At 38.2% G+C, this 24,656-nt stretch overlaps 1 protein-coding gene across 6 annotated transcripts in view; it reads right to left on the reverse strand.

The window, feature by feature from the left end:
• Window positions 1–153: 153 nt before the first annotated feature.
• LOC126082358 (zinc finger protein 782-like) overlaps window positions 154–24,656 on the reverse strand; it is a 33,424-nt gene continuing 8,921 nt past the window's right edge. For all 6 annotated transcript variants that reach the window (XM_049894877.1, XM_049894876.1, XM_049894875.1 and 3 more), the window contains 3 exons: window positions 23,916–24,042; window positions 18,219–18,314; window positions 154–9,795 (listed from right to left, as the gene is read on the reverse strand). In XM_049894877.1, the coding sequence (XP_049750834.1) occupies window positions 7,670–9,795; window positions 18,219–18,314; window positions 23,916–23,985 (2,292 nt within the window). In that variant the 5' untranslated portion in view covers window positions 23,986–24,042 and the 3' untranslated portion in view covers window positions 154–7,669. The remainder of the gene's footprint in view (window positions 9,796–18,218; window positions 18,315–23,915; window positions 24,043–24,656) is intronic.

Here is a 24,656-nt window from a genome sequence, read left to right on the forward strand (position 1 = left end):
TTTATCCTTCTTGTATTGTAAATAGAAGTTTAAATATATTTTCTAATACATTCTTATCCGTAGACAGGAAAGCTGTTGGTTTATATGCATTAATACTATTTCTTGTTGAATTCTCTTATAGTTTCAACTAAATGTTGTATTAATAATCTTGGGTTTTAATGTCTGTAATGTCAAGTTTGCTTGCTTTTTATATTTATAATTTTTTTCATTTTTAATGAATCACAAATTATAAGCCCATGAAAGTCTGGTGGGGCTATATGAAGCCAGCTGTAATACAATAAAATATAGTATTAAAATTAATTTCAAAGGTAGGTTTCTGGCTATGGAAGCATGAACAGGTCTGTGAATTCTCTCCCACAAATACAAGTATAAAAGTGGACAACATTGTCAAAAACAACCATTTTAGAATTTCAGAAATTGATCAAAATGCAATAATTTAGAAGCATTTATTAATGAATAACTGCTAGAAATTCAGGTAAGAACAGTGGGAGTCTGAGGTTTTGTTTGGGGTTGCTCCCATTCCCCCTTTCCAGTACAGTCAGTGAGAAATGTAGTTTTTCCAGGGTGGGTGTTTAAGCAGAAGTCTGAGGGGGAGGATCATCTATAAGCCAAGGAACCAAGGAATGGCAGAGACTACCTACAAGGAAAGAATCAGTGCACCAGAGATCCTGGCTTGGATTTTCAGCCTCCAGAATAGTGAGAAAAATAAATTTCGGTTCTTTAAAGCGGCCCCCCCCCAACCACCACTTGTGGTATTTCTACTACAGTAGCACTAGGTAACTAAGACAATCAGTAATAGCACTGACAGCATACACCTCCTGTAGTGAGGAGAGCCCAGCATTGTTGTTGTTAGGTGCCGTCGAGTTGGTTCTGACTCATAGTGACCCTATGCACAACAGAACGAAACACTGCCCAGTCCTGAGCCATCCTTACAATCGTTGTTATGCTTGAGCTCATTGTTGCAGCCACTGTGTCAATGCACCTCATTGAGGGTCTTCCTCTTTTCCGCTGACCCTGTACTCTGCCAAGCATGATGTCCTTCTCCAGGGACTGATCCCTTCTGACAACATGTCCAAAGTATGTAAGACGCAGTCTCGCCATCCTTGCTTCTAAGGAGCATTCTGGTTGTACTTCTTCCAAGACAGATTTGTTCGTTCTTTTGGCAGTCCATGGTATATTCAATATTCTTTGCCAACACCACAATTCGAAGTTATCAGTTCTTTTTCGGTCTTCCTTATTCATTGTCCAGCTGTGGTATTGCTGTTAAGGGTGCATAACCTAAATCTAATTATAAAGAAATATCTGATAGAACTAAACTGAGGGGCATTCCTCAGAACATGTCCTGAACTCTTCAAATATGCTGTCTTAGGTATCTAGTGCTGCTGTAATATAAATTTGTCATTATGCTCTTCTCTAATCTTAAGTTCCTCTATTGCTTTGTCTGTGTGCTCCTTGGCTTGTTCTGCATTTTGCCTGATCTCCTTCCTGATTTCTTGAAGAGTTCTGTACATTAATCTTTTGTATTCTGCCTCTGGTAATTCCAGGATATTCTCTTCATCCAGAAGATTTCTTGATTCTTTGTTTTGGGAGCTTGCTGAAGCCATCATGGTCTGCCTGTTAACGTGATTTGATATTGACTGTTGTCTCCGAGCCATCAATAAGTTATTGTATTTATGTTTGCTTACTGTGTCCTAGCTTCTTGTTTTGTTTTGATATGCCCAAATAGGCTGCTTATGTGAGCTGGTTTGATTATTGGCACCTTGAAGCTGTAACATCCTGTCACCAGGTAGTTAGACCTGTTACTAGGTATGTGAGACCAGGAGTCCTCCTACTTTTCTTGTATGGATTCAGCTCAGGTGTCCAGGTAGTCGGTCACCAAGTGTGTGGTCCAGGCTTTTACCTACAGTCCTAGACAGGGTGCAAGGGATTCAAAGTCCGTGGACCCCTTATGCCTGTGCCTAGGCAAAGGAGCTGTTTCTGCTCTGAGTTCCTGGCTTAGGAGAGCTGGCAGATTATTTTTTCCTGTTTGTTAATTTGTCCCCTCTCCAAGGCTGGAAGAGTGACTCAGGGTGGATGACAGGTCCTACTTTTGGCCCACGGGAGGTGGCAATCTTTGAAGCTGGCCTGATCCCAGTGCAGAATGAGAGGGGGCAGGTAAATGTGAGAGATGTTTTTCCCACAGGGGTGTTTTTTGATCCGCGCAGTTGGTTAGACACATGTACTTAATCTTTTGCGGATTCAACACTGCTTTTCACTGATTCTGGAGGTGTGAGTGGACTCTCTGCCACTTGGTCTCTCCTGATGTGGAAAACGCACCTCAAATGCCACTGCTTGTTTCATCACATAGTGGATCTGGCCTGCGGGGTGTCGATTCCTGCTGCGTCAGGTCTGGCAATTCCTCACTACTTCTGAACCATTTCTCCCTCCCCCTGAGCTCAGTCCAATTCCTCAAATTTGCCTTTGATGTTCAGGGCTCCTAGATTGTCATATATAATTGATTCACTTGTGTTTTCAGGTCTTTGTTGTAAGAGGGACCACAGGAAGTGTCTGACTACTCCACCATCTTGGCCCCACCCCTGGTGCTGTAATATAAATACAAGTGGGAGGCTTTAGCAGACAGAAATTTTCTCACAGTTTAGGAAGCTGGAAGTCCGAATTCAGGGCACTGGCTCTAGGGGAAGGCTGTCTGTTCTAGGGGAAAATCTTTGTCTCTTTCAGCTTGTGTTCCTTGGTTTCTTGGTGAGCTCCATGTGACATCCATTTTCCCCATTGTGTTCACTCCTCTCTGTGTCTAATCTGCTCCTTTTATATCTCAGAAGTAATTAGGTTTAAGACACACCCAACAGTAATACGGCCTCATTAACAAAGAAATGGAATAAAAAATCCATTACCATCAAGTTGATTATAACTCATAGCAACCCTATAGGACAGACTAAAACTGCCCCTTGGGGGTTCCAAGGCTGTAATCTTTACGGAAGCAGACTGCCACATCTTTCTCCCTCAAAGCAGCTGTTATGTTCAAGCTGCCGACCTTTTGGTTTGTAGCCAAGTGCTTAACCATTGCACAACCAGGGCTCCTTCTACAGGCATCCCCCACTGCTGTCAATTCCAACTCATAGCAACCCTATAGGACAGAGTAGAACTGCCCCATAGGGTTTCCAAGGAGCACTTGGTTGATTCGAACTGCTGACCTTTTGGTTAGCAGGTGAGCTCATAACCACAGTGCCACCAGGGCTCTTCTACAGGGGTTAGGATTACAACACATATTTTAGGGGGACACAATTCAATCTACAACATATGCCAATGTCATGAAATGCAAAGAAGGTCTGAAAAACTGCTTAAGAATAAGGAAGACTAAAGAGATAGGACAACATAATGCAATGAACAGTCTTGGATTTTAATTTTTGCTATAACCGAATTATTGGGACAATTGGTAAAATGTGAATAAGGTATATACATTACATAATACAGTCGATTCTTGTTCTTCACAGTAGTTGTATTCTAGCATTGCCACAGTAAATTAGCAAATATGAAACTATATACAGGGTCATTGTTGTCATGTGCTGTTGGTTCCGATTCACACTGACCCAATAGGACAGAATAGAACTGCCCCATAGCATTTTCTAGGATGTATCTTCATGGGAGTAGATTTCTAGGTCTTTTCTCCTGACTAGCTGCTGGTGGTTTCGAACCACCAATCTTTCAGTTTGCAACTGTGAGTACGCAAATTTGCAAATACGAAATTTGTGCCAAATGAGAACTATACTATTTTATTAGTGTTAATCTCCTGATTTTCATAAATGTACTGAGGTTCCTAAGAAAATTACTTGCTTTTAGGATATATACACTGAAGTATTTAGTAAAAATAGGCCTCATGTCTGTCACTTAGTCTTCAACATTTCAGGAAAACTTATGAACTCCATCCATTCAAGAGAGAGTAACAGAAATCTGATAAAATGTTAGCATTTGGGGGAGTCAAAAGGAATACTTTGTATTTTCCTGGCAACTTTTCTGTAGATCACATTAAAATAAAAATTAGCTCAGAAACAAATCAAAGTGTATACATGTTACCCGTGTTTATTGGCTATATAATAAAACCACTGAAAGACCAATGCTATTGTAGTCTTCAGGGAGACATACACTGCCTGGACTTGTGAGATATAAGAATTCTGTTACATCTGCTTCTCACTACATACCACCTTATTTTCTCCTGTTGCATTTCAGAAGCCCTAGAAGGTCATTCATTGGTAGATTTTGGATTAAACATCCTTCCCTGGAATAAATGAAGCAGGAGGATGAGATACTATGATTGTCTCATATGGGTTACCTGCTGCCCTGTTGCAGGATTTGTTATTAATGTCAGAAAGGAGCACAAAGCAGACATTTGCCACACCACAAGTGATAATTCATTACAAGAAAAAAAGTATTCCAAATCAAAGGGAATGATATGAAATAAACTAATGGTATAAAAACAGCTAGCTATTTATTACCCTGAAGAAATAGATGTTAATACTTAACCACATATCCCCCCACACACACAAATGCCACAACATATGTTGGTTGATGATTTAATGTGTTTCATATATTTAATATGTGAGACATGCCTGACAGTATGCTAAGTGCCCAAAGATAATATGACTGTTCATGAAGCAGGAAAACCTCTTTTACACAACGGCATAATGAATAACTTATCAGTGAGGAAATCCATAAAAATGTTCTTCAAAATTCTCCCTGGATGTAGCTGAGTTAGTCACACTCTAAGCTGTGGAATCCCAACAGGGAAAATACTGCCTCCAGGAAGGCAAAACTTACGTTCTTGAGGGGAGGAGGGACCAAAAAAAAAAAAAAAAAAAAGCCTTATGTATAAAGTAGAAACACAGTATATAGACGGACATCTTTGGTACGAAAATATTGAGTTGGAGGCAACAAGGAAAATCTGAAAGGGTTCTTTGGGGGTGATAATGAAAAAAAGGTTGAAAAGTCTACTCCACAGAAGGTATATTTTCATGCTTAATCCAGGCTCAAGTCTTACCCCTGAATCACCAAGAGAGGAGTTGCTCTGATAGTGAGGAAAAAGTAGGGATGGGTCCTAGACAGCCAACCAACTGAATCTGTTCAATCTTTTAGCATTTATTCACACAAATTCAAGAAATATTGGCCATTATGATGGTGGCAGTAATAACAATACTTAACAATACATAAAACTTACCAGATACCATTCTCCCGTTTACTTTACATAAACAACTTTAATCTTCATAATAACCTGATGAGGGAAGTGACATCACCTCCACTTTGCAAATGAGGAAACTAAGGTACAGTTTATGTAACCTACCCAATGTCCAACAGGGATTAAAATTTTTTTTTTTTTTACCCAATGTCCCACAGGGATTAAAAATTTCAGAACAGGTAGTCTGGCTCCAAGTACATGTTCTTAGCCACTAGGTCAACACCAGAAAGAAAACTGCAGAGTACGCCATACGGCACTCTGTCATAGGAAGTACAACTTGCAGATACTGCAGGCGTTATAATTAGGATTTAATCAGTTCAGTTTATGTACACACCTCAGGGAACATATCAGGAATATGAGGAAAGAGATACTTTTCTTGCTGACCACCACTGTTCAGAGTTGCTCTTAAAATCAGGCTTGTTTTACAAACCAGTTGTATATGTACACACATACTAAAAGATAACATGATGTGGTATGGTATTTTAAACTTTTCAGTTATTTTCCCGGAAGAGTTTATTTGTTATTAATATACTTGGGGGAAATCATAGTTTATAATAATTAAGTGAAGGGAACATAATTCTACTACAGTGATGCTGGGTTCCAATACACATACCAAACAAATAGCTAAGTGGTATGCACACATACATACTCACATAAGAAACACTACAGAATACTCACAAATAAATTGATGCTGTTGTTTCTATTATGCAAGTTCTTCTGGCCATTAAAAAGTTTCTTATTCTAATGAATATCGATGAATATTTTGTTATATGTTATTAAATGTTCTGATAGTATACATGAAGAATTCTGATAAAACAATTTTTAGATAAAGGCTTTTACTTACATTTCTCAAATCAGTATTTTTCCCTCAGAACACTCATTGATAAATAATAAGATAGGAATGTTTGTTGAAAACTTTCACACATTCAAAACATTTATACCTTTAATTAACTGATATTTAATGAGACATCACTTCTTGGTAAGGGCTTTCATATATATATTGAAATGTTGGATTTCTCACTACATATATTTCATTAATAATGAAGACTTGTGAATAAACGCTTATGATCATTCAAAATATTGTCAGGTGTTTGTCCTTTGTGGCATCTGTAATATACACTGAGTGCTGAGTTCTCACAGAAGTCACTATTCAAGGGTGCGTTAGCTGAGGGATGGCTACAATATGTTAGTAACAAGTACACCCAAATGGTAACATCTCAGCAGAGAACATGTTTATTTCTTCCTCACAGAAAGTTTAAGTATCAGAGGTAGAGGAATAAAGCCTTCTCCACATATTCTTAGACCCTGGTTCCTTTCACCTCATAATGATCTGCATTCAGTGCAGACTCTCAAGGTTGCCCTGAGAGACCATTCTGACCAGAGACAGGAGACAATGTCACTGACGTCGTTAGGCACCGTTGAGTTGGTTCCGACTCATAAAAGAGCCTATGTACAATAGAACAAAACACTGCCCAGTCCTCCGCCATCCCACAATCGTTGAGGGTCTTCCTCTTTTTCACTGACTTTACCAAGAATGATGTCCTTCTCCAGGGACTGGTCTCTCCTGATAACATGTCCAAAGTATATGAGACGAAGTCTCACCATCCTCGTATCTAAGGAGCATTCTGGCTGTACTTCTTCCGAGACAGATTTGTTTATTTTTCTAGCAGTCCACGGTATATTCAATATTCTTTGCCAACACCATAATTCAGAGGCATCGTTCTTCTTTGGTCTTCCTTATTCATATGCATAGGAGGCGACTGAAAATACCATGGCTTGGGTCAGGTACACCTTAGTCCTCAAAGTGACTAGCTACGAACTGGTAAAATGATCCCACTTGGATAAGAGGGGGCCTTGGAAGAGGGCTGGTGACAAAGTAGTCAGTATATACCACATGGAAATTACCTATGTGTAAGTTAAGGTGAGGGTTAATCCCTTTTAGAGGAGTATTTTCTATATCCATTCCCAAACATAAGGTTTCTTTTGTGTGTGTTTTGATATAGTATTTATTTTCTGTCATACTGAAGAAGTTGGCTTTTGGCCAACAAATTACATTCTAAGTTTCCTTCACTGAGATTTCTGTGGTGCTCAATGAGGTTTCGTTTCTGGAAGAAAGTCTGCGTATTTTTACGACATTCTCTTGAGTTCTCTGATATACAATGAAGAATGAACTCGGTCTGAAAAAACCGCCCATGTACACTTCAAGAATTTGTCTTGTGTGTAAGTTCTCTGACGTTTAGTGAGGGCTGATTTCTTGGACAGGAACTTTCCGTGAGCATTATATTCACAGGACTACTCCAGTGTGCAAGTTCTCAATCTTTTCTAAGTCTTGACTTCTTGAGATCTTTCCCACGTTCACGTTCATTACACTCATAGTTTCTCTCCTGTATTTTCTGATATATCTGAGATTTAATTTGACTAAAAGTTTTCCCATGTTCACGTTTAATCTCCTATGTGAGTCCTGTTATGATCTCTAAAATATGATTTCTGACTGAAAGTTTTCCCATATTCATTGCATTCATAGGGTTTCCTCCCTGTGTGGGTTCTCTGATGACTTCTTAAGCCTGATGTCACAGTGAAAGCTTCTCCACATTCATTACATTGATAGGGTTTCTCTCCTGTGTGAATTCTCTGATGACTTCTGAGGTTAGATTTCTGGCGGAAAGTTTTCCCGCACTCATCACATTGATAAGGTTTCTCCCCTGTGTGTATTCTATGATGAACTCGGAGGTTTGATTTTTGGCTGAAAAATTTCCCACAGCCATCACATTTATAGGGTTTTGCTCCTGTGTGAGTTTTCTGATGTTTTCTTAGGCCTGATTTCAGGTTGAAAGTTTTCCCACATGCACTACATTCATAGGGTTTCTCCCCTGTGTGAATTCTCTGATGTCCATTGAGGTGTGACTTCTGGCTGAAAGTCTTCCCACATTCATCACATTTATATGGTTTCTCCCCTGTGTGAGTTCTCTGATGTAGTATGAGGGTTGACTTATCACCAAAACTTTTTCCACATTCTTGACACTTATATGGTTTTTCCCCTGTATGAATTCTCTGATGGTCTCTGAGACTTGAATTATGGCTAAAAATTTTCCCACATTCATTACATTCATAGGGTTTTTCACCTGTGTGAGTTCTCTGATGTACTCTGAGGTGTGATTTGTGGGTGAATGTTTTCTCACATTCATTACACTCATATGGTTTCTCCCCTGTGTGAATTCTCTGATGTATGACTAGGCCTGCCTTCTGTCTGAAAGCTTTCCCACATTCAATACATTCATAGGGCTTCTCCCCTGTGTGAGTCCCCTGATGTTTTCGTAGGCCTGATTTCTGGCTGAAAGCTTTGCCACATTCAAAACATACATAGGGTTTCTCCCCTGTGTGAGTCCTCTGATGAAGAATGAAGAGTGACTTTTTACAAAACAATTTTCCACACTTGCTACATTCATACTGTTTCTCCTCTGTGTCAGTCCTCTGATTTTCTCTGAAATATGACTTCTGGTTGTAAACATTCTCACATTCACTATGTTCATAGGGGTTCTTCTTCCCTGAATGCATTCTCTGATGCGTCTTAAGGAATGATTCCCAGAGGAAAACTGTTCCACATTCATTACATTCATAGGTTTTCTTACCTATATGACTTCTCTTATGTAAAATGAAGTATGACTTTGTAAAAGATTTCCCACATTCTTTCCAATCATAGGGTTTTGCCCTTGTATGAGTTCTCTCATGTACAGTGAAGGCTGACTGGGAGCTGAAGTTTTCCCTGTATGTGTTATGCTCACAGGAATTCTCCATTGTGTGAGTTGTCTCATGTACTGTAACTGCTGAATCATTGCTGAAGTTTTTTCCATGTTCCAGGGGTTTCACTCCTGTATGGGTTCTCTGATGTTCTCTCAAGTGTGGTTTATGGCTAAAAATTTTCCCTCTTGTGTCCATTCTCTGAAGGTGAGTGATCCCACTGAAATTATTCCTATTTTCACTACATTCATAACCATTAAGTTCATAATTATTCTTCTCTAAGAGAATGTTCTGTGACAGAGTAAGGGTTGATTTATGACGTATGCTTTCTCCAAATTTATTATAAGATTTTCCTTTTGTGTGGGCACTCTTAAGTGTAATGAGGGCAGTTGCATTATGGAAAGGTTTTCCATGTTCACCATATTCAAAAGCTTGCTTCAAAGTCTGAATTTTCTGATACTGAATACCTTCCTTATTATGACTAAGAACTTCCACGTTTTTATTACATTCGCAAGATTTTTCTTCAGTATAAGTTCTCTCATTCCTAATGTTGAGCCATTTCTCACATACATTAAACTCATCATCCTTCTCTCTTGAAGAATTAAAATGTGGATCCAATGGTATAAGACCCATATAAGTAGGCACTGTGGTGTCAAGGTTATAGTGCAATTTTCTTGAAGGATAATTGCCAATGCCTGGATTACACGGTGCTCTTGAATGTTTCTCTTCCTCTGTAGTCAGTGTATTGCTGTTGGTCAACAAAATTTGCCACAAATGTTTGTCTTTGTTTCTCTGGCAAGTCTCTGCAAAGTAATCAAGTTGGCAGACTTCTAAAAATGAAAAAAAAAAAAAAATAGGAATACTGTATGACAGTGAAACTGAACACATCTCTTAGAAGGAATAGGACACACACACACACCCTATTAGGTATTTATTTGACTCTAGTTTCCATCACAGTTTCTCAACAACAAAGTAATCTGAAGTTGCATTCCCTCTATTTCTTTCCTTTGGGAGTAAAATTTTATAGTAGGAAAAAAATTGGTAATGAATACACATATGTGTTTTCATTTTAAAATATGATTCTCAAAACTGGGTAGAGGAAAGAACATAAAAGGAATAGTGAATTTAGACTAGAGGAGTGATTTCAGAGTGATTTATTTTAGGGACAGGAAAATCTGTGAATGGGATGAATTCAACAAGGACTGTGAACAATAAATATAACGACAAGAAAAATTAGCAAAGATTTTCATGTTGTAATTCAGAGGATTTATTTGGGCTGGGGAGGAATATCAGTGTCTACGTTTTTACATGATCAAGTATAGATTACAATAAATTCAAGCCAAACTGAAACCCGCTGCTGTCCAGTTGATTCCGACTCATAGCGACCCTACAGGGCAGAGCAGAACTGCCCCACAGGGTTTCTGATGCTGTAAATCTTTACGGAAGCAGACTGACACATCTTTCTCCTGAGGATTGGCTGGTGAGTTAAAACCACGAATGTTTCGGTTAGCAGCTGAGTGCTTTAACCACTGTGCCACACGGCTCCTTATAGATTACAATAGGAGGATATCTATCAGTCTAAATGCTTCCTTGGGAATGCACTCTTTTCCATTCTACACATAAACACCAAAACAGATTTGGTACCAACTTCCTCTTGATTAAAGGAAGAATCCTAAAGCCCAGGCTCTAAGTCTTCTAGCTGTCATATATAGGAACACAAATACACAAGGCAAGCACAACACTGACAAGAGGAAAAGCCACATTTCCATATGGATTGGACTTACTGCCCTATTATGGCTTCGGTGTCTTTATACTGGTGTATTTTTCAGTGTTATTTTATAACAAACCTCTCAATTATCAAATCTTAATCTGTTATGAATTGAAGTATTGTCCTAACCTATGTACCTATAAATATCACACTGTTTGAAAGTTGAGGTTTTCTTTGGTTATGTAAATGAGGCCACACAGAGTAGGGTGGGTCCTAAACCTAATGACTTCTAAGTGGTGTCATATAAAAACAGAACAGATGCATACACACACACAGAGAAGACAGATGCCACATGAATACCCTCAATACACAAAGAAACACCAAGGATTACTGGCAGTCACCAGAAACTAGGAGAGAGGTCCACAGAAAGAACTGGCACAGTGGAGACCTGATTTGGGCTTTTAGCCTCCAGAACTGTGAAAAAATACATTTTTGTTCTTTAAAGCCACTCACTTGTAATATTTTTTGTATGGTAGCATTAGGTAACTAAAACAATCCCTTTCAATTTGTTCACTCATTTTCCTGAAATCAGTTTGCCTCCACCCAATCCTTAACTCTGTTTTCCATCTACCTGTCAACATAAAAATTTCTAAAGTTTCTAGTGACTAAAAGAGCCTTATGGCTCATATATTTTAACCTGTTCCCAGGAATTCTGGAAATATCCTTTACATTTATTTATTTATCATGAAAGTTTCTGTGTGGATTTGACTGATTACTTTGCTGCTAACCATATTCCATTCAACAATATACTACTTAAAAGTCGTATAATAAATGTCTTTGAAGATCCTGAGTCCACTGCCCCAGGACCAGCAGAATAGAAGTGGCATCATTTTGAAAACCAAAGTTTTATACTAACTGAACACATTAAAAAAAAAAAAAAAAACCCACTGCTGTCAAGTCGATTTTGACTCATTGCAACCCTACAGGACAGAGTAGAACTGCCCCATATGGTTTCCAAAGAGCACTTGGTGGATTCCAACTGCTGACCTTTTGGTTAGCAGCCATAGTTCTTAACCACTATGCCACCAGGGTTCCAACTGAACACATAATAGTTGTTTATGCTGTCATTCTACAAGTCTATAGTATTTTCTGCTCTAGTCTGTCCAGGCTATTTTTATCCCTTTGAAATAAAATGGTAGGTTTTACTTAATAAAAACAGAGAGAGTTCTCTTGCCCATGACACTCAAGGTCATCTTATTAAATGTTAGAAACCTATGTTGCTGTATTATCATAAATAAATTGAATGAATGCCTGAATAACTGAATGAGTGACTGAATTAAAAAAAACATATATATAATATTTTAAATGCCTACAGCTATGCCTTGAGCTATAACTTTTAGAAGTGGCTTGTTTATTTTTACATATCTAGGTGATCAGGCTCACTGAAACACTTGAAACTTATTCTTTCAGAAAACAATCAATGATTAATGAATGAATATGTCCTGTTTCCAAGACTCCAGAAGTCTCGCAACCATGGTTCACTGATCTTGTGACTGTCTTAGTAAGGTTCCTATTCAAGCTTTGATAATGTTTAAGCACATTCTGCTCTCTTATAAGATTTATGTATTCTGACATAAATGTCAGCCATCAAAAATTTTTTGTTCAAAGTTCCTGGTAAAATTATATATATAAGTACAGGTGGTCCCTGACTTATGATGGGGTTCCGTTCTGATGACTACATCGTTTAAGTTGGCACTGACCAAAGTTGAATACTTTTTTTTTTTACTTATAGCCTGCTATACAGCAGTGTTTTCAACAGTAAATCATAACACTGAACATTTGTGAGTGAACATCCAAGAATGACAACATCAGTAAATTACAGGTTCCAGCACTGTATGTAGAACATATTACTAATGATAAAATATACAAAAACAAACATACAGTCATAAGTGTGGTTCATCGTAATTCAAATATGTCGTAAGCTGAGGCCTCCCTGTACTCTGAAAACATGAATTCATCAGAGCCCTGATTCACTTGGTGATGATGTGCTTCCAAGTTGCAAATGGCCTATTAAACCTGCACAGCAATCTGTTTATGGTGTTCTGAATTGTTGATTTTCAACACCCTTAAATGGTCCCTTTGCAACAATAATCTCATACTGATACTCTTTAAATTCTTAAATTAGTGTGCATTCCAGCCTTAAAATCTAGATACCCCTCAAGGCAAAGCTACTTTCACAAACTGTCAAAAAAGAAAAAAAAAAAAAGGTTTATATCTTCTCACAAACTTAACCACCATTTACTTTAACATCTGTTAAAGTAACTACTGCCTGTGTCATTCATTTTAACAGCGGATACCTGGATAAAACTCATGCTATCAGGGACACACGATTTCTGAAGCAAGTCACTGTCAATAAAACTAGAATGCTTCTTTAAGTTGATTGCATGCCCATAGTTAAAGAGGCAGGATTTTTGTAGTTGTACCTAAAATAATGGTTCATCTTCAAGTAGTGGCACTCTTAGATGCTGTAAATATATATTTTATGCAGCTCTACTCATTTCCTAAATAAAAGGGTCACTGTGATTTATTTGCATCTGTCTGGATGTTGATTAAATCAGATATCCTTAAAGCTAGTATGTCTCAGAATTACCTAGAGAGCTCTTTGCCACACAATGGCTTAAGCCCAATGCCAATCTGCACCTCGTGATTCAAAAGTCCTGGAAATCTGACTTGGAGATCTACATTTAGGGACAGCGCTTTTTGAATGAATCAATATGAAGTAACTATTCTCAATCTTGGGGCCCTGATGGCACAGTAGTTAAGAGTTTGGCTGCCAGACAAAAGGTTGGCAGTTCAAATCCACCAGGTGCTCCTTGGAAACTCTATAGGGCAGTTCTACTCTGTCGTATAGGGTCCCTATGAGTTGGAATCGACTGGATGGCAATGAGTTGTTCTGGGTTTTATCACCAATCTATGGAGCCCTGGTGGTGCAGAGCTTAAAATGATAGGCTGCTAGAGGTTTGAACCCCCTGCCGCTCCACATGAAAAGATGTGGTAGTCTGCTTCCGTAAAGATTTCAGCTTTGGAAACCCTATAGGGGAGGTTCTACTCTGTCCTGTGGAGTTGCTGTGAGTTGGCATCGGCTCGACTGCAATGGGTTTGGTTTTGGGTTTTTTTTTTATTTTTTTTTTTTATCCCCAGTCTGGGTTAGGAGTCAATCCACAATGTAATTATGAAATATTTACTACCAAAGAGTAAAACAGAGGCCATTATAGTCCAGGCGGGGAAAGAAGCCTCATTCAATAACAATGTTATCCGGAATAGATTGTGGGGTAAATCTTATCTTCTTGTTATACAGCCATGAAGCGTTTTGGGAACTTTCAAATGCAAGAGATTCAGGTAGGTTAAAGTATTCCAAAACCATTCGTGGAAGTGGCAATTTAAACCAAAACAAAGCATGTACTAAAAAAACAACTACCCAGGCTTATCCCATGTGCCAGGCACAGTAAGAAATTTAATAAACTAATTTCTTCAAGAATTGGTTAGGGAAAGCGTGCAATGATGAAAGGTGTGATGTAGGGAAGAATGTCACACGCCTGCGCGATATTTAGGAGCCTGGATCACACAGAGTTTGGCATGAGTGTAGGCAAGATAAATAAATAGATCTTAAAATGCAAGATGAGCTCATAACGTTGGGGTCACTTAAATACAAGAAGTTTAAATTTTTCATATTAAGTAATAAGAGGCAACTATAAGATTATTTTGTCACCACAGAGCAAGGTGAATTGGATGCTGTATTTAAATAATAATTCTAATTACCAAGGCAAGACTCTAGTTTTGGGTCACGTCAGTGACCGTGAGAATATGAGAGGCTGTGTCCATGTGAAGTGAACACCAGGAACTGCTGAAAGATCAGTAAAAGGATATTAGAGATGGCAGATCAAAAAATGTAAAGTGACTTCATGGTTGTCCGTTATCAGAGTAGGAAGAACGGCAAAAGAAAATAATTTAAGGGGAAGGAGGGAAAGACAAGGATTTTTGAGATTAAAAGTTAGTTTTCATTTTCCTATTTTGAGAACAAAGGGACCATTAACACTCCCGTAGAGATTTCTGAAGGCACAAGAAGCATGGGAAGAGTGTAGGTGAGACAAAGTATGTGCAAGTAACAAGTTGGCAGCAATTAGGATAAAGCAAAAAGCTGAAATCATGGAAATGGATGAGGCAATGCCGGAGCTGCCATACGGAAGAAGAGCAGAGCACGGTCTGTTCAGAGAGAGAGGGAAAGATTTCAGGGGGAGGAGAAGGGCTGGGAATCAAAGCTCATTCACTCAACAAACATTCACTCTCAGCCTACGGAATTGTTTCTTATGGCTGCTGTAACAAATCACCACGGTTGGTGGCATAAAATAACACAAATACATTATCTTACAGTTCTGGGGGTCAGGAGTGAAAAATGGGCCTCACTGGGCTAAAATGTCTCCTGCATTATCTTCTAAAACATTTCTAGCTTTCCCTTATACAATTCAGCCTTGAATCCACCTACAACTGATTTCTCTTCTCTGTTGTCTGATGAAAGGCAGTGTCACTTTTCATATGAGCAGCTTTCTCCAGGATTCTGCTATCATTAAGCATGTGTTTGTTTCTGTGCTCTCTACTGTTTCACTGGCCTATTTAATTACCCCCACACAACAGTGCCATTTGGTACTGGTTATGACAGCTTTACAACATGTCATAACAGCTGGTAGAGAAAGTTTTCCCACCTTGCTCTTCTCAAAATGTGTTTCAACTGTTACTGGGCCTTTGTATTTCCATACAAATTTTAGAATCAGCTTTTGAAGGTAAAAAAAAAAAAAAAACATAGTGGAATTTTGTTTAGATTATTTTTAACATATAACCACATTGAAAAGAAATGAGTGTTCTAAAACAGAGTTGTTCTACCTGTGAACATGGTATATTACACTATGTAGTTTTTATTTAATGTCTGTTTCTTTTTTGACTTCTGTTTAGATGTCTTCCATCATACTTATTTCAAAATATTTGCACCACGGTGTGTCTGCAGAATTTTTCTTACATGGTGGTGTTTCTCATTTGTCTAGTGTAGGTGAGCTGGTTTAACAATTTTAATTATTTTTACGTTGAGAATCATCTATTGGCTTTATTATTTATATCTTAGGAATGCATTAATTTCTAGTTTTATCTTTCTGAAAATACTTCAGCCCTATCTAGTCTTCTTCTCAAACTTCTTGCTTGATAAAAGAAGGATGTAAGACTACAAACTTTCTACTGCTCATTGCTTTATCTGTAGCCCAAAGGCTATAACATGTTTTTCATTTTTATATACTTCCAGATATTCTGCAATTTTGATTTACTCTTTGCTCAAATAGGTTTTAAAAATATACATACTTATTTTCGATAGAAGGATTTTAGTTTTTCTCATATTGCCTGTAATTTGTAATTTTATTGGACTATATTTCTACTTTGTGAAATTCATTGAAGTTTTCCTTTGATCTAAATTACTTACATTTTGTGAATATTCCGATGTTATTTAAAATGTTTATTCCATTTTTACAGTACAAAATTTGAAAGATATAGATAACTGTGAGACAAAGAATTAGATTTGGACTTTGTATTCTGAAAGATAAACCTTGAAATTTCCTGGGTAATCAAGGTATGTATGTTCAATGATTCAATCAGTCATGACTATGCAATGAGGCCCCAATCATAAGTATGCAATTAAGCCAATAAGGTCATGTATCCTTGGGGGCCTGGGGGCCTCACACTGGGACCCCACTTGGACTTTGCCCAATGTGTCTCTTAGTTTGTATTCTTTCTGGTTTTAATAAATCAGTAGCTGTAAATATAGTGTAACTATGAACTCTATGAGTCTTTCCAGGGAATTATTAAAACCATGGGGGAAGTGAAAGCCAGCAGAGGCAGGGGTCTGTCTATTTGGCAGTTTGTAGGACTGTGTCTTTTTTAACTTATTCTGACCTAGCTAGGGGTGGCTAGGATCAAAGGGGGGCTGCTGGTCTGAACTGGAGGAAATCATATGGATTTCCAAGCTTGTGGCCAGTGCTCACTGACCTGGCCCTGGCCAGGTAGGGATGAGAGAGAGAATATGACAGCCCAGATATGAGGAGGCTGGGGAACCTCCAAACTTATGTCCTCCTGATCCAACCGTGAGTGACTGGGGATGACAGAGTGCTGCTTTGACTGGCTGACAATGAGGATGGAGGAGTGGGAAGGTGAGGACTGGATCCATTTCCAGGTAGGAAATGGATTCATGTTGATCATTATCATGTAGTTGGCAACGAGAGTGGGAGGTACCTACTGTGACCCTAGCTTAGTGCAGGCATATATTTGATTCACTTTATAGAACATGCTATTTATATCTTCTAGCGCAAGAGTTGGTAAAGTTTTTCTGTAAAGGGCCAGATAGTAAATATTTTAGACTTTATAGGTAATACAGTCTCTGTTGCAACTGTTAAATGCTGCCACTGTTTTGTGAAAGGATCCATACACAGTATGTTTACAAAAGGGTCCAGCTGAGTTATAATAAAACTTCACTTACAAAAATTGGCAGCTGGCTGGACGTGGCCCAGGGGCTGCTGTTTGGTGACCCCAGTGCTAGATAGGGTCTCACAGTTGTTGTGCACTGGATTTGGTATGAAATCAGGGAGGTATAATATGGTCTACTCTACTTAATATGTTTCTGTTTCTCTTTATATCTCTTGCAGTTTGTTATAAAACAAAAAGCTTATTTTTATGATGGTGTATTTGTTGCACAGATATTCAAAATGTTTCTATCACCTTTTTAACCTGTCTTCTTTAGCATTATTTAAATGTACCTTTTCTCATTTGATGTTTTTTGATCTGAATTCAACTTTGAGAAGTAGTTAGATGATTTAACTAAATTATTTGTATGCTTATTGGCTTAATTATTATTTTGTATTTCAAACTTGCCAAGTTATTTCTTTGGTATATCATTTTGATAAAATCTCACACCAATTTTTATTAATAGGTGACTTTAATCTATTTCCATAAACTGCTATGACAGAAGTTTGTCTTACTTTATGTTGTATACTTACAAATTTTAAATAAAACCTTTTCAGCAATAGGTTTTTCATTTGCTCTGTTCACTGTATTTTTCTTCTAAAAACTAAGAAGGCTGTATTTCTGCTCTAGTAGTTATCCTCACAACCATAATCTTATGTAATTTCTTAATCATCTCTTTACTTAGATAGTAGCTAGTCATTCCTTATTATACAACCAAAGATGAAATCAGAAAGTTTCTTTTTTCTCATGTTAGGCCCCAATTTTAGGTGCTTTTATATGTTCAATTTTTATCTTTTTTTCATATTAAATATAATTACATTACTTGATTTCTCAGTATAACTGACATTTCTGGGCTCCCAGTTTTAAAGATGAAAAGATAAATGGTTCTTCTAATATCCCAAACATAAAGGCCTCAAAAATATCTTTGTCTAGCAGATCACTTTGTATTTAATTTCCTTGGCTACCTTCTGCCAATATTTGATAACTCACCTGGGGAGCACTTGTTTTGAAATTCTTCCTCTAATAACCATGGGTCTTCCCCTTGCTCCAACTTGATGATGACTTCTGGTTTTATAAAATTGTATCCTGTAAAGCGGAAATTCGGGTCAGCTGAATAGGCTTCAATGTTTCTAAATGTGAGGGAAGGTATAGCTTTAAGAACAGTACACTGAAGGTACTCATGTGACTCTTTCTTTGGAGAGGTAAAAACAAAAACATTTTATGCTCAAAAGGGATCAATCCCCTTAACTGCCTGAGTCACAGACAACCTAACGTTAAATTCTAATAAAAGTTCAAGTATTAAAAAGACACTGCACGTGAACTTCCTCTTCTGTCCATGACGGAGCAATTAGACCAATTCACCTGTCCAAGTTAAACAACTGGAAAACCATACAAAATATATGAAATAATGGTTGTTAGACATTGGTCAATAGGCATTACATGACTCAGTGATCGCTGAGGAAAGAGAAATAAATGAGTCGTGCCTTACAATTGCCACAGCAATCAAAGTTTCTAGGTCACAACACAGAAAGGAAACACCCAAACGCAGGCTGGCAATCTCAGTAAGCTGAGGAGACAGGGTTGGAATTTTGGAAAAGTAAAAACATTAAAAAGCAAACAATAAAATCTAACACCCAATAATGTAAACTTCCTGACATGCAGAACCTAATCAAAACCTACCAGATATACAAAGAACCAGGAGCATATGACCTTTAACCAGTAGAAAAACCAAACAATAGAAACACATCTAGAAATGACAGATATGATATAACCAGTAGTCAAAATATTAAAATAGCTACTATACTTCATATGTTCAAGAGCAGAGTAAAACACGAAAATGAGAAGAGAATGGAGGTTTGGGGAAAAGTTCCAAATCAAAATTTTAGACCCCAAAAATACAGCATCTGAAATGAAAAAAAAAAAAAAAAGCAAACAAAAACACTGTATGTGATTAACAAGAGTTTAGATACCACAGCAGAGTAAGATTAATAAACTTTAAAGCATAGGAATAAACAATATCAAAAAAGAAACAGAAAATAAATAAAGACTAGGAAATACTAAGGAGCCTTCATGGCCCAGGGATTAAGAGCTCAGGCTGTTAATCAAAAGGTCGGCAGTTGGAATCCACCAGCTGCTCCTTGGAAACCCTGTGGGGCAGTTCTACTCTGTCCTATAGGGTTGCTATCAGTTGGAACTGACTTGACGGCAACGGGGTAAGGAAATACTAAACAGAGCACCAGTGACCTATGGGACAATATCAAACAGTATAACTTATGCAGAATTAGAGTTTCTGAAGAAAAGAGGAGAGTAGGGAGCACAGAAGAAAACATTTGAAGAAATAATGGCCAAAATGTTGCAATGCTGATGAAGTCTATAAACCCAAAGAGCTATGTTCAATGAAACTCAAGCAGAAGAAACATAAAGGAAAACTACAAAAAATATATTATAATCAAATCACTGAAAACCAATAATAATGAGTGTCTAAGTCATCTAGCGTGGCTATAACAGAAATACCACAAGTAGATAGCTTTAACAAAATGAAGTTTATTCTCTCACAGTCCAGTTGGCTAGAAGTCCAAAGTCAGGGTGCCAGTTCCAGAAGGCTTTCTCTCTCTGTCAGCTCTGGAGTAAGGTCTGGGAGCATCTCAGCACAGGAACCTCAGGTCCCAAAGACAGGCTCTGCTCCCACACTGCTTTCTTGGTGGTATGAGGTCCCTGTGTCTCTCTGCTTGCTTCTCTCTTGTATCTCAAAAGTGACTGGCTTAAGACACTATTTAATCTTGTAGATCTCATCGATATAACTGCCGCTAATCCATCTCACTAACATCATAGTGACAGCATTTATAACACATAGGGAAATCACATCAGATGACAAAATGGTAGACAATCACACAATACTGGGAATCACGACCTAGCCAAGTTGACAGATATTTCTGGGGGATACAATTCAATCCACGACAATGAGAAAATCTTATGTGGCCAGAAACAAAACACAGAATTATTATATACAACAAAACAAAGAAAAATAAAAGCTGAATTCTTGTCAGAAACTATATAAACCAAAAGATAATAAAACATCTTTAAAGTACGAAAAGTAAAAAAAATAAAAGCAACCTAGAATCCTCTACCACTCTAACAAAAAAGTTCCAAAATATAATGGAATTGGTTTTCACAGGAACGTGATACTGTGGGAATGGCAAGGGAGTACAATCATATTCGTGAGCAGTGAGCTTTTTTCCCCTAGGGCTGACTATGGAGCCACCTGAGGGACTGGCGGATCTTACAGACTCCTGAGCAGGGCCCTATGAACAGTGCTCTGTTGACCAACAGAGTTGTTTGGTTTACAGATGGCAGTTCCAAGGTGGGTAGACAGCTGTTTGGAAGGTTGCTGGAGTATGACCAATTGATGAAAAAACTTGGGCTGAAAGAACAAATCAGCTCAGTGGACTGAACTGCATGGTGTTTTCCTTGCAGTGATGGAAGAACTATCCAGTGGTCTGGAGTTCAAGGCTGCAACTGTGGATGCCAGAATCAGTGATAATTCGTAAGCAAGAAGCTACACCTTTAAACTGTTCTGTCAGAATTCCTAAGGGCTTAATGGGATAGAGTGTGCCTTTACTCCATCTGAAAACACTGGGGCTGACAGTGAATGTGTAATGGTGGAGGGAGCCTATTAGTTCTATACCCATGTAATGCTACGTTCTATAAACGGGAGTGGACTAAGGGTGCTTCCTAGGCTATCATAGTTATCGGCAATCTGGATCAACACAGTGGCCAAATCTAACTTTTCTTCCAAAGGTGGAAAAGTTTGGGCAAAAATCAATGACAAATGGAGAGAAGGAGAACTAGCAGTGGAGGGTAAAGGAATGAATAAATGGATAATGCAATAAGGGAAACCCAGTATTACAATGGTGCCTCAAGAAGACCCAGAGGAATAGATGATACTATCTCTTTGCTCAGTTATGCCAGATGCCTGAAACTGTAAAACTGTATGTTTGGGAAGATAACCCCTGCTTCTGAAACCTGAAAAAGTTGAGTGGAAGCCTGAAAACCCCCCAAGTGGCATTGCTCTGAGACATTTTGGCCATATGATATGATCACAAACCGAGCTGTCAATGACTATGTGGAACACTACAGTCCCTGAGTGGCGCAAACAGTTAATGTGCTCGGATGCTAACCAAAAGGTTGGGGGTTCAAGTATACCCAGAAGTGCTTTGGAAGAAAGGCTTGGTGATCTATTTCCAAAAAATGAGTCACTGAAAACCCTATGGAGCACAGTTCTACTCTGACACACATGGGAGCGTTCTGGCTAAACTTCTTCCAAGACAGATTTGTTCCTTTTTTAAGAATGAACAAATGTTATGCCAAATGTTAGGCATATTCATACTGATACTATTGTGGTGTCTATTACATAAGTGCTATAAGAAATGTAGATGTTCAACAAATATGACTGCTTTGCTGTAAAAGAGCCTAGGCCAAAAGCCAGGGAATGGCCTGTGCAGTAAAGAATTAATGGAGCAGCCCTGGGTTGTCGAAGTTCTGAATATTCCAAAGAAAGGTCTGGTCCTTGCCTGACTCTTGGAATATAATCCCTAAACCCTTGGAATATCTGGCCTGATAGAAGTGTCTTTGTTCACCTGGGGCCTCGGGCCATTGCAGATAGCCTGTGCTAACAATGTAATTATGGTAGTGACTCCAGGCCATGTGGTATCAGTTTATCTACGGAGAGACTGGAGAATGAGACTAACTAATGTCATCCATGCTGGTGCTGTGTGGTCTACATGACTGATGCCCTATAAAAACCCTGGACCCTTGGACTCTGGTGAGCTTCCCAGGATGGCAATACTTCATGAGTATTGTCAAACATCATTATGAAAGAGTTAAGCACTGCCCATAAGATTCTACTGGAAAAGGTCAACTAGAAGCTTGTGCCTTTTGCCCTTAGTGATTTTACACTGTGTCTCTTTGCTATAAGAAACCATAACCATGACTGTAACAGCTTTTCTAAGTTCTGTGAATCCTGAGGGTAGTCTTGGAGCACCCCTAACACAGATATATGTACTGAAAACTAAAATATTGCAAAAAACCAAACCAAACCCATTGCCAATGAGTCGATTCCAACTCATAGGGACCCTACAGGACAGAACAGAGTAGAACTGCCCCACAGAGTTTCCAAGGAGTGCCTGGTGGACTTGAACTGGCAACTTTTTGGTTAGCAGCCATAGCACTTAACCACTATGCCACCAGGGTTTCCAAAATATTGCAAAGAAAAGCAAAAATCCTGGAAAAAAAAAGATATATATTATTTTCATGGAACAGAAGACTCAATATTGTTAAGATGTAAATCATTCCCAAATTGAGCTACGGATTTAAGGCACTTGCAATAATACCATCATCAGGGTTTTTGAAGAAATTTAAGAAGCAATTCTAAAATTTATATGGAAATGCAAAGAAAGTATAATTACCAAACAATTTTGAAAGTAAGACTAATGTTGGAGAACTTAGCTTCCCTGATTTCAAAATTTATTACAAACTTACTTAATCAAAAGAATGGTATCAGCATTAAAATAGACCTTCAGATCCAAGTAACAGAATATAGTCCAGAAAGATAGTTTATTTCTGACAAAATACCAAGGCAGTTGAACGGGGTAAGAATAATCTATGCAGCAAATATTGCTGACATAATTGGAAATCAAGATTCAAAAAGTGAACTAGGACTTTTAATTTCACACATATGGGAAAATTACCTAGAAACAGATCACAGGCCTCATTTAAACCTAGTATTATAAAACCTCCTGAACAAAACCTGGGAGAAACTTTTAGTGACCTTGAATTAGGCAAAGAATTCTTAAACAGGACAAAAAAAGCACGCACATCATCATCAGTCATCAGGGAAAACATAAAACCCAGTAAGCTATATATAAAACCTTCACCAGAATGGGCAAACGTAGTAAGACTTACAATACCAGATGTTAGGCAGAATGTGGTACAATTTTTAACTCTCATCTATTGTTAAAAGGCATGAAAAACCACACGATTCCTTGGAAACATATTTGGCATTTTTAAAAAAGTTACACATATACTTATCCTAAGACCCAGCAAGTCTACTCCTTGGTATTTACACATGAGAAATGACAACATATGTTTACACAGAGACTTATACTCAAACACTTGTAGTAGCTTTATTCATAATGGGCCCAAACTGGAAACAACTCGAACGTCTACCAGCTGGTAAATGGATAACAGATTGTGGTATATGCATACAAATAAATACTACTCAAGAATAAAGAGATTAACATATTCATACACACAAGATGCATGAATCTGAAAAGCACTGTGCTAAGTGAAAGAAGTCAGACAATGAAGTGTGTATACTGTGTAATTCCATTTACATATAATGATAAAAGAGGCAAAACTATTGTGATAGAAAGAAGATCGCCAGATGGAAGGAGGGGAATGACTACATATAGCTACTAGGAAACTTTCTGGGGTGATGGAAATACTCTATGTCATAATTTTGGTGGTGGAAATCAACTATGCATTTCTCAAAACTCATGGAGCTGTACAATGAACATTGCCAGGTTTTATTTTCTTCGTTACTCCTCAAAAAACGATGATTACAAAACTTAGGAAATAAAAAACTCGGAAATGCACGCTAGATGGAGTCGCATGGTGAGGTCTGCTCACCCACTGAGACGAGGTGGCTGTAGTTCTCCAGCATCACATCTCTGTACAGGGTCCTCTGGGCAGGGCCCATGTGCTGCCACTCCTCCTGGGTCAGCAACACAGCCACGTCCTTGAATGACACTGAAGCCTGTAATAGCATATTTTTATCAATACGAAAGGTTCAGAATTAGGTGACATGGAAAATATCTTTGAGAACTAATTCCTGTCATGTTTACCATTGAGAGTTAGAAACAAAATGTTGTAAAGGATGCCTATAATGGCTCTAAGTTTGTTTTATACTTTAGGAGTACCAATGCAATCAGTACAAATACCATTCTCATGCCCTAATTAATCTGAATTTATCTATATGATATACATACACCGCCAATTAATACTGACTGTGGTAAGCAGAATAATCATCCTTACAAACGTTCATAGACTAACTTGTGAATGTATTACCTTCCATGGTAAAGGGGACTTTCTTTACACACGAGATTACATTAAGGACCTTGATGTGTGGAGAGTATCCTGGATTATCTGGGTAGGCCCACTCCAATCACGAGTCCTTAAAATCGGAGAATCTTTCCAAAGCTATGGTCAGAGAGAGAATGATACTGGAAGGTGGGTTAGAGAGTTAGGATGTTACTAGCTTAACTTTGAGGATGGAAGAAAGTTGCCATGAGCTACGGAATGTGGGTGGACTCTAAAAGCATTGAAAAGGCAAGGAAATGGATGATCCCACAGAGCTTGCAGAAAGGACCA

The sequence above is a fragment of the Elephas maximus genome, chromosome 9 (assembly GCF_024166365.1).
Source record: "Elephas maximus indicus isolate mEleMax1 chromosome 9, mEleMax1 primary haplotype, whole genome shotgun sequence".
NCBI lineage: Eukaryota > Metazoa > Chordata > Mammalia > Proboscidea > Elephantidae > Elephas > Elephas maximus.